Source organism: Oncorhynchus clarkii, chromosome 12, assembly GCF_045791955.1.
Source record: "Oncorhynchus clarkii lewisi isolate Uvic-CL-2024 chromosome 12, UVic_Ocla_1.0, whole genome shotgun sequence".
Taxonomy (NCBI): Eukaryota; Metazoa; Chordata; class Actinopteri; order Salmoniformes; family Salmonidae; genus Oncorhynchus; species Oncorhynchus clarkii.
The window spans coordinates 23,230,235-23,241,649 of record NC_092158.1 but is presented as its reverse complement, the minus strand read 5'-3'; the positions used below and the strand labels follow the sequence as shown (position 1 = coordinate 23,241,649).

Here is an 11,415-nt window from a genome sequence, read left to right as displayed (position 1 = left end):
TCCCAAGGATGAACCAGACTTGTGGAGGTCTACAATTTTTTTCCTGATGTCTTGGCTAATTTCTTTAGGTTTTCCCATGTCAAGCAAAGAGGCACTGAGTTTGAAGGTAGGCCTTGAAATACATCCACAGGTACACCTCCAAATGACTCAACTGATGTCAATTAGCCTATCAGAAGCTTCTAAAGCCATGACATCATTTTCTGGAATTTTCCAAGCTATTTAAAGGCACAGTCAACTTAGTGTATGTTAACTTCTGACCCACTGGAATTGTGATAGAGTGAGTTATAAGGGAAATAATCTGTCTGTAAACAATTGTTGGAAAAATTACTTGTGTCATGCACGAAGTAGATGTCCTAACCGGCTTGCCAAAACTATAGTTTGTTAACAAGAAATGTGTGGAGTGGTTAAAAACTAGTTTTAATGACTCCAACCTAAGTGTATGTAAACTTCTGACTTCATCTGTATGTCAGTCAAATCATCATGTCTGTAATGTCAAACCCAGCTTCACCAGGACAGGTCTAGTGAACCATGAGCCTGCAGGCAATATCTATCCAGTCACTCAAGGTCAATTATTTTTAGGGAGCATTGAGGAGATAAAATGTATCTCTGCACAGCCACCATAATGTGGCTCCAATGTACCTTACCCATCTCTATTTACATCAGAACAATTATTTTTCTAGTAGAAATTGACTCAAGACACTGCTAGACCAGTTTAAAAGTCTGTATCAGAGAAGGTTCATTTTGACTTATGGAAGAGAACTGAATTGCCTCTTTGGGAAAAAACTAAACATCCAATCATGGTTTAAGTTCTAAAACTATCTCACAGTACAATAAATATCTTCTCAGTGTTATCCTGGAAACCCATTTGCCAGTTAAGATTGATTCTTGAGGCATTCTGTATTGAAAGAGGTGGTTTATAATCATTCTGGATTTCTGCCCCCTGCTGAATGTTGAATGTCCATCTTCCACATATACCTTCAGGGCTTTCTTATATATCTCATGCAAATGTCTAACTTTAATGTTGATTTACATAATAACATTCTATCTCAACTTATCACCACTTACGTAACAATGTGATATAACAGCCCAATATCTACAATAAATGCATAGTATGGTTACACATAATTAAATTATGTAGTTTGATCATAATAAGATCTTACATACACACTTTGAGTAAACTAACTCAGGCAGCAAATGTGTAGAGGTTGCCCCCTACTGCACACAAATATAATACACCAATAAAGGCATTTGACAAGGTTGTCCCCACTCAAGCACAAGTAAAGCACATCATGTGTCCTAGGTTTGGTCCGACAACAAGCAGCCTATGAGTTATCATTGTAAAAATGTGTCTATTCTGTGGAGAGATGGTGGTGGTAGTAGTATGTTAGATTTCTCTTAAGGTTAGAACCATGGTTGCTGTGTTGTAGTTCTGATAGAAAGATCTGGGTCTTGGTAAGGCTTATCCAGTCCTGTGATGCCCCTCTTTGATCTTGACGTCTTGAGTGTTACAGAGAAAGGAACTCCATTACCATCACAGTCAATGGCACAGAGGATCAAACATTTACCCAGCTGCATGGATCTCAGAATGATACAGTACAGCATGCAATGTTACATTGACTTTGGACAGTTTGTACGTTGACTATTAACTCTGTGTGAAGGCATCCGCTGGAATAGCTCAACAAGTTGTTTAAAAAAAATACGTGTGACACAATAATTGCTGACTATATCATGGCACACCCTGAGAAGAAAGTTAATATTTTACTTGAGACCAATAGCAGAGTCTTATTATTACAAAATGAGAGTTCCACAGCTTTGATATCTGTGGAACATCTGCACTCTCAACAGGAGGGGTTGCTGGGCGGCCGTGTCTATGGATTTTCTTGGGTATGCAGGGCCGCATCTGAACACACACACAGGGCACTGCCTGTTCACCACGCTATCACACACACATAGGCCACTGCCTGTTCCCCCCGCTATCATCCAGAGGCAACGGCAGCACAGGTGCATCACAGCTGGAACAGAGAGACTGAAAAACAGCTTCTATCTCAAGGCCATCAGACTGTTAAACAACCATCACTAGCACATCAGAGGCTGCTGCCTGTAGGTATGGACTATAAATCACTGGCCACTTTATGGAATGGAACACTAGTCACTTTAATAATGTTTACATATCTGGCATTACTTATCTCATATGTATATACTGTTTTCTATACTGCTACGGTATCGTAGTCACTTAATAATGTTTACATATCTTACATAACTCATCTCATATGTATATACTGTATTCTATACTATTCTACTGTATCTAAGTCTGTTCCGCTCTGGCATTGCTCATCCATATATCTGTTCTTAAAGATAACCTGGCTCTCAGTATGTCCAAAGGGGTAAAATAAGTTTTCTATAAATTGTAACATGGAAATACTCACTTCTACAGTCTTCCTCCAGCACCTCCTGTATCAGGTGTTGGACTGGCGAGGGTCTGTGGTTGTTTCTCTCCTGCCCTGGATTCTCTGGTAGACCTCAGAGTCCAGAAGAAGATGCCTCTGCCTGGGGACATCACAACTGTGACAAATATCTAAGAGCGGAGAATAATTATGCAATTATTACATTTGTCATACACTACATACAGATGTCTTCTCTTTTGTTAGTACAAATGCAACTGTAATTGGAAGAGTCACCTGTCCCTGCATGGGGCAGCATACAGAGTAGCCACATGGGGGCAGAAAACTACTTTAATCACAATATATTGGCTATGACCTTAAAATCAATTTACTCTCCTGAGTCAGTCACCTCTTGTTGATTTTGGGGATATGATCAGTCTTCCTTACCACAAGATTCATGGGAGACATGTCTAGGTATGGAAGTCAAGTTAGGCAGAATGTTCTGTACAGGCGCTGTACTGGAATATTGCTGTTTGCTGTAGTTCTCATTACTCTCTCAACTGGCTTTTAAACCTTGCGTTACAACAATCTAGAGACAATATTAAATAATTCAAAACTTCCTATAGCTGCTTCAATCTGTATTGAGTATAGTCACATAGTCATATATTTATATAAATTAATATCAGAAATATATATCAATAGATCTCTATACAGTAAAGAGAAGACTAACTCCTGAAGAAGAGCTTCACCTCTGGTCAGTCCAAAGACTGATTTAGGTCTGGGATGGAGGGACAGGGAGAAACCATTTGAACAGAACCCAATTTGAAATAGTCATGTGAAGTGAATATAAAACTATTCTCTATTAGTGTGGTAGCCTACCTCCCTGAGAGGCTCCAACCTACCTACCTGTGTATGAGCAGTTTTAGCTGTGGTCTGGAGCTCTTGATGTTGTTCTGAGCCTGCACATGCAGGATCCCTGCAGTAGTCTCTCTATTATGACATCACCCACTCGCCAGTCAGGGTCACCAGTCAGGGTCACCACTGTCATCAGGCACCTGGAGAGATGAAGCTAAGTAAATCCAGTGACCTGACAAATGCAGATACAGCAAGAGAGGTGGTACGGCAGCTGAGCGCCCTTGCACTTGTGAGATAGGGAGCCTCCACCCAAGAACATCTGTACATGAAGAGATTGTATCTCTGTCAGTAAGTTGACTTACTGGTAAACACTAGAGTAATATATAACATACTGTACAGTTAAAACCTTATGCCTGTAGTATTTTACAATAATGTAGACCTATGATATTGCTTTTCCAATGTCTGTCTAATAAACTATTGTTATTATTGAACTGCTGCCCTCTCCCACATGATTTACAAATGCTTTTGCTTATTGTTTATAGCACAATACTCAAAAGGACAAAACTAATGTAGTCAAAACAACATTAGAGACATGTCAAAGGAATATACAACAATTATTTATTTGCCAAATATGAATAGTGCATTTAAATTAAACCGAAAATTAAACTCACCTGCATTGACATGCCCAGACAAAAAAAGCTTGCAGACAGTTTAAGACAAATATAAAGAACCTCGACCTGTATCCGGGGCTAATCCCTTAGTTGGGAGACTACCCTGAGGCAATTAGGAAATTGATGACGTGCGGGATCACTTACAAAGCGTGATTATGCCGTATTCATGTACCAGTCGGAATTGGGATACTTGGAAATGTCCTACTTGTTGATTCGTTAAACACGGCACGAGTATAACTACAGTCCGTTAGCAAGTCGGACATTTCCGAGTTTCCTAGTTCTGACTAGCACATGAACGTGACAGGCTGCTACTCCGTCCCATGCGCGTCTCCAGTTTAGGTCTAAAGCATCGGGATGTGTGAATGAATGAAGCTAAAACAATCCAAAGGGGAAAATAAGATACCGTAATGGGAAAGGCCTATCTGTTAACATAAATGTTTGTATTTGTTTTGAAATGAGCGAGTTACTTTCGTCGTCACTAATTGGCCTGAGAGGGGAGAATCATTCGTGGTGGACGACATGTTTACTGTTGCTTTGTTACATTTTGACAAAATGAACTTGCTGTTTTTTCCAGACTATGAATATAATGTCCTTAGGCCCATCGAGTGACCTTGCTGATAGCTACTTTATTGAGGAAAAATTTACTTACTATGACTGTGATATGTTGTTTTCCCACCTAGCTATCTTAAGATGTAAATCACTTTGGACAAGAGCGACTGCTAAATAACTACAATGTAAAAATACAAATAAAAAGAACGGTGTACCTTTGAGGATAAATGCACTTTTATTTACATGTGGATTTATATCGTGAAACTATTAACACACCTGTACATTGACAAAGTCTAGGCCTACAGTACATCAAGTAGTAGGCTAAAGCCTATTCATCTCACACAGCATAGCCTGGGCCTGTTATTTAAGTGATAGTGCCCTTGAAGCTGGTGTTTGGAGGATATATTGGCACGGGTGTTGTTAGGCCCGAGAAGAAGTCAAGGGCCTGCAAATAGTGACAATATATCCTCCAAACACCGGCTTCGAGGGTATTATCACTTTTATACAAGGGGTTACCAAACATATTCAAATTATTTACATATTTTCATTGAAAATGTTATTTTTATGAATTTATTCACACTATTTCATCCTTCCACAACATATTGCCCCGAAACATATAGTCCCGACACAAACCTAGTGTTGCTACCCAAGCCGGCAGGTCATTCTTTCTATCGGTTCGTTGCCAGAGACGTGACCCAGTCATTAAGTATTTTTGTTCAGTATCTATGGACGTGACCCAGTCGTTCTATCTAAATGTTCTACTGCCATACTGGCTGGCAACGTTCTTATCCCTTGCTTGCTAGCTAGCCAACTATGGCGAACTTAAGGTCACGTCAAACAGTGCAGCCAGAGTAATAACAAAGTAACTGCATTTGTCTAAGGTGTTTTCTAGTGATATTTATTTGGCACATCCATAACAATGAACTAATGATGTGCGATTTCACCTGGTATAGAAAATGTGCTTTCAATTTTTGTCAGTCAACTTTCTTTCCACCTGTCCTCGCTATCTGATTGACTGGCGACACAGCGGGCAGATTCCGAACTCCGCGGTGACGCGCACTGCGCAGCATTGACACAGGCAGCGGTGCCCACAGGATAGGACCACAGAAGCTCTCAAGGATAGACACACAGCGCAATCTTCAAACAAGTCCCGCTCTACAGTGTAGGATAGATAAACAGCAACAACAACAAAAACATTATGATCACCAAGCCAAGACAGAAGTTGCAAAGAGAACTACATGGTAAATAGACAACAGTACCGTTAAAGAACACGATCAACAGAAATCCATATTATTCTAAACATTGAAATTAAACTGTTTTGTAACCATATCAATTTTATTGCTTTTACACTCCCCAGCCTGAATGACTACACTTTAATAATGCAGTTGGTTACTAACCTGCAGAGGAGTCCATCTGTGTGGTACTGATAGGATCAGTGGGGAGGTGGTTGCCCCGAGGGGTGCATCTGGGATGACCCTTGTTCACACACATGCAGCTGTCCTCATAAGACACAGAGGGAGGAGGAGGGACAGGGCAGGACCTCCGCATATTGCATCCTTTTTGTTTTGATCCTGAGGAATGGAAGAATAATATAAAGAACAGATCAGTTAAGTAGTATTTTGATATAATCTGGAACAAAATAGATTTTTACATTTGATTAAACAAGAAATTCACCAAATGCCTCACCCAATAAGAGCACAGCTCTGGTCTGCCCGTAGACATCTATAATAGCCCAGAGGGGGCTTCTCACATCCACCCCCTTCAGGAGCAGGTACCTCACATGATTTGGCCCCTCGTACACCAGCACCCCTTTAGGGGTCACCCAGAAGCGGAGCTCTGCCCCTGGCATGTTGAGGCTGGAGGGCACGGGGGATGCCCAGTACCGGTCGGTGGTGGTGAGGTCAGGGATGGCCATGGCAGGGGGGAAGAGTGGCCCACAGGAGGAGGGGGGTATGGAGGTGAATCCCAGCCGCAAAGCTCCATTCCAGTGCTGGTCACAAAGCTCCACCCGCAGATGTATCTTCTCCTGGACCCTGACTGGACGACTGCTGAAGGTCAGACCATTCCGGAAGGTCTCCCTGTTCCTCTCCACACGCCTACCTCCCAGACTCAAACACACCTGGGTCCCCAATACCCCTTTATGGAAGAACAGGGGCCCCAGACAGTGACGCCCATGTTTTGGACAAAATTCTAAAGAGAGGGAGGAAGATTATTTTTAATGGTGGTCTAATGGCAAGTCTACTTTCCTTCAGAAAACTTTAAGATAAGTGTAAACATTCTCGCAGTTTGCAGACAAGTCAAGACAAGTGTGAAGATGAAGTTTATGGGTTTCCTGTGCTTAATACCTTCATCACATTTCATGTACCATAAAAAAATATTAGTGAACTTTGTTATTCATATTATGGTCTTGACTACACTTAAGCCTCAATGTCCTTGAGTTTATGGTTTTATAGCAAAGATCTCACTGATCCTTTAGTTTCATTATCTCTTGCTAAAGTCCAAATGACATATTAATTATTAACGTCTTTAGTAAAAGGGGTAAATTGGTCATCAAAAATGAAGGACCAAGGCACTCTTCACATAGTTCATTAAAATGGCTTTATTTGTATGGCATGTTTAATGGAAACAAAGATTACAAACGCAGACGCGTTTTGGCTGCATGGCCTTAGTCAGGGAGTACAAAGATACGATAATATGATGTCCTCTTTTTGACAGCATTTTCCAATCAACCCTGATTTGAAGGGGAGATTAGTTACAGAAATCAGAGGACAACACCTAGTAAGCAATGCTATACACATCAAAAAGTTAAATATACTGAACAAAACTATAAACACAAAATGTAAAGTGTTGGTCCCATGTTTCATGAGTTGAAATATAAGATCCCAGAAATGTTCCATATGCATTAAAAGCTTGTTTCTCTAACAAATGTGTTTACATCCCTGTTAGTGAGCATTTCTCCTTTGCCAAGATAATCCTGACAGGTGATGCAAATCAAAAAGCTGATTAAACAGCATGATCAGTACACAGGTGCACGTTGTGCTGGGAACAATAAAAGGTCACTCTACAATGTGCAGTTTTGTCAACACACAATGCCACAGATGTCTCAAGTGTTGAGGAAGTGTGCAATTGGCATGTTGACTGCATGAATGTCCACCAGAGCTGTTTGAGAATTGAATGTTAATTTCTCTACTATAAGCCGCCTCCAACGCCATTTTAGAAAATTTGGAGGTACACCCTAATGGCCTCACAACCACAGAACATGTGTAAACACGCCAGCCCGGGACCTCCACATCCATCTTCTTCACCTGCGGGATCGTCTGAGGCCAGCCACCTGGACAGTTGATGAAACTGCACTTTTGTGGGGAAAAATTCATTCTGATTGGCTGGGCCTGGCTCCCATTGGGTGCGCCTGGCTCCTAAGTCGGTGGACATATGCCCTCCAAAGCCTACCGATTGCTGTTCCCATCCCCAATTATGTGAAATCCATAGATTCGGGCCCAATTAATTTTTTTCAATTGACTGATTCCATTATATGAACTGTAAATCAGTAAAATCGTTGAAATTGTTGCATGTTGCGTTTATATTTTTGTTCAGTATAGATACAGTATTTTATCAAAATGCAAATCAAAGCTAGAAGCATCAGAATCCTTAGAAAAGTAGTTCTAACCTTGAATGACTGGGAAAAATATATTTTACAGTACACTAGATCACAGCAAACATGGAGGCAGGAGACTAAACACAGCAGAGGGCAAAAAAACAATAGGTCTACTGCTAGATGACAGCAAAGGGACTTCTTAAGACTCTACAGGAAAGGTGAGAAATCCATATCTTCATTTAAACCAGGGTACTTAGTGGCTTGTAGTTTGTAAATCCCAAAACTTTCCCTTGGATTTAGCTGTTTAAGATGATGTCCTTTTCTATGTCAGGCCGGAACACGATCAACACCCATAGCTTGTAGGGAGGCAGTGTCACCATGGTGTAGGGACTTGTAGTGCCTTGCCTAGTCTTCATTGCCTACCTCTGACATACTTGTGTTCCGCTAAGCGGTCTTGAAGGCATCTCTTTGTGATTATTGACATTGTTGTATGCAAACCATTTCTAGGAAACATCCTCCTGGTACCCTGCTGCACATGATTAAGAAGATCCCGTGGGAAGAAAGTTTTCTATAGGCCTACAGAAATGGATGTTAAACTCCTATAATTAGTGTACGGCATTTTATGACTCCACAAACATTCCAATGTCTGTGCTTGTATGGTATTACCTGGGTGCATTTCACATTGGCTTTCATTAAATAATTTGTTAGATACTTGCTGATAATTGGTCTCTTTATATATTTATATTTGCAGATTTAGAATTGGATGTTCATTTTCATACCTGCACCAACTATATACAAACAACAATGGAAATCTGTCTTGTTATCAGGGTTGGGTAGGTTACTTTTTACATGTAATCCATTACAGTTACTAGTTACCTGTCCAGAATTGTAATCAGTAACGTAACTTTTGGATTAGCCAAAGTCAGTAAAGTAACCTGATTACATTCCATTACTTTTAGATTACTTTCCCCATTAGAAGAAGACAAAAATGAATGTTACCAATTGAATGACAGCTATTGCAGGATAAATTAATGTTAAAGTTGGTCATATATAATTGTAAAATGTTACTTTATGGGTTGGTTATGTAGGCTTCTTCTAACCCATCGCTTTCTACTACATATAATAAATAATATGATTAAAATATACATTTACATTAGAAACCAAAGTCTATCAGAATTCCAGTCATTCCAATACATGTTATACCCCTTGATCTTCAATAATAGGACTTGGAAATATAGATTAGCCAAATTGTTTTACCTGAGCATGACCCCAGAACTAAGGACTTAATAGCCAGCCCTAATCTGTTGTTTATGATTTTGTTGTCATGGAGGACTGATTGGGCTCATTGATTCCAGTTGAAAAATAAATGCTGCGCTCATGGAATGGCAAGCTTTGAGCACTACTGAAAAGTGCTATTTACATGTTAAAAAATTATGCCATATGCTGCATTTGCTATAGGCCAATTGTTTACCTTTTTTTTGGTGACACTTTGATATCTTGATAATATGCAGCTGTTTAAAGGGCAAATCCATTGATGAAACAATAACAAAACAGCCGCCCAGCCTCTGTTTTGGTAAAAAGCTGAGGAATGGCCCTGGAAAAATGTAACCACTCTCAGATTAATAGACAGAGCTATGGATGCAAGGACTGACCAGAATCAATGGATACATATATGTATATATGTATATAATTTAGAAATCACAAATGGATGTAGCAACTACAGATGGCCTATTTTTAAGTCTATCAAAAGTGTGCAAGTTTGCGCATGTGTCCATTAGGCCTATGGATTAAAAAAAATATATATCAGCATGAATTAGACTGAGCAATAAAAAAAAAATTATTCCATAGGCTTGGATCCGCACTATGCAGCTGTTACAAGAGTGCATTTTTCACAGGCCGTCCACTGGTTTAAAAAATAATGATTGATTGGCAGTTTTAAACTTCTTGAGTTTAACCATTATTGGGTTCAAATACACATTTAGATTTGTGAACAGACATCCATAACAACCACAATCCGTAAACCGAAAATAGTTCAATGAGAGAGCAACATTGTGCTTCACATCAATGCGCGGTGTAGATTTAAAAAATAAATCATAAACGTATCGCCGTAGACTACACCACTGCTGTCATCCTTACCTCCAAGCGTTTATTCAAGTTGTATAATCTTTGGATACCGACAGCAGTCGCACATTTGGAAGACATAGCTTGGACTGTAGCCTACGAAAGCCTATTCCTGCTCTTTTCCCGCGATCCAGTTGTAAACGCCTTTTTTCAATGCTGAATTGAATGTCATTGAAAAAAACTGAGAAGTGTAAAAAAAAAATTCCGCAAACATCCTTTCTGAATTTAAAAGTAATCCTCGAAGTAATCTCTAGTTTTTCAAAAGTATCTGTAATCTGATAACAATAGTTTTGCTGGTAACGGATTACAGTTTTTTTTATCCCTTCATGTAATCCGTTACTCCCCAACCTTGCTTGTTATTAATAGATTACCATTTCATTTTAGAATAGCAATTTTTGCTATGTTTTTACCAATAATGTGTATGCCCCCTAGATGACAGACAGGGGGCTTTTGAAGCCACCGAGCAATTTAGTAAGCCATTGTAAAAAAAAATTGGGAAGCTATAAAAATGTATTCAATAATGTGTTCACACGTTTTTCACAAGTATATTCTATTACAGACACCTTAATGCTTATGTTTAAATTATATTATATTTCATTTCTGTACATGTGTTATATCTGTCTACACATCTGTTGTTGAACACATCAGAATGTGAATAATATTAATATTGTATTCTTACCAATGCTCTTACTGTTCCCCATTCTCTTCAGGTTTGCCTGTCTTGAGGTGTGGTTATTATCTATGGAGTCTACAGACTGGACTGATACAGTAGCAGGGCAGCAGTGACGTTGACTTGTGTTAGTGTGACAGGTGTCTAGTTTTGTTTTGAGACAGAACAACCTCTTCAGTTTAAGGTTGGGGGAGGGGTATGAAAACACAGCCTCACCTACCCACTCTTCTCCGCTCAGCAAAATTACTTTGCAAAATGTATGCTGTTAATTTGTTTATTATTTATTCAGTAAAGAAGAGGAGTTGTATCATGGATTAATGTTTATGAATACCACAATAATTGTTTTGTTTTTTAAACAATTTTTTACATAATTTTTTAATTCACTTGTTTTATCTTAATGCATACATTATTTAGATAAAATGGGGCGATACAGAATGTAAATGGAGCTATGAATGGCCATTATGATGTGTTTACTGTGTTCTGTTCTCTAACCTGAGACAGAAGCAATACAGACAGAAAAGTTCAACACACCAGACCAACCTTCAGTGGCTATCAAATCTTGAACCCTGAGAC

At 39.4% G+C, this 11,415-nt stretch overlaps 1 protein-coding gene across 1 annotated transcript; it reads right to left on the bottom strand.

Moving 5' to 3' along the window:
• Window positions 1-5,459: 5,459 nt before the first annotated feature.
• On the bottom strand, window positions 5,460-10,873 carry LOC139422410 (E3 ubiquitin-protein ligase NEURL3-like). The gene is made up of 4 exons (XM_071173600.1): window positions 10,852-10,873; window positions 6,143-6,646; window positions 5,854-6,027; window positions 5,460-5,611 (listed from the first exon to the last, which is right to left on the bottom strand). The coding sequence occupies exons 1-4, from the start codon at window positions 10,871-10,873 to the stop codon at window positions 5,460-5,462; spliced, it is 852 nt and encodes a 283-aa protein (XP_071029701.1).
• Between the last annotated feature and the right edge of the window lie 542 nt (window positions 10,874-11,415).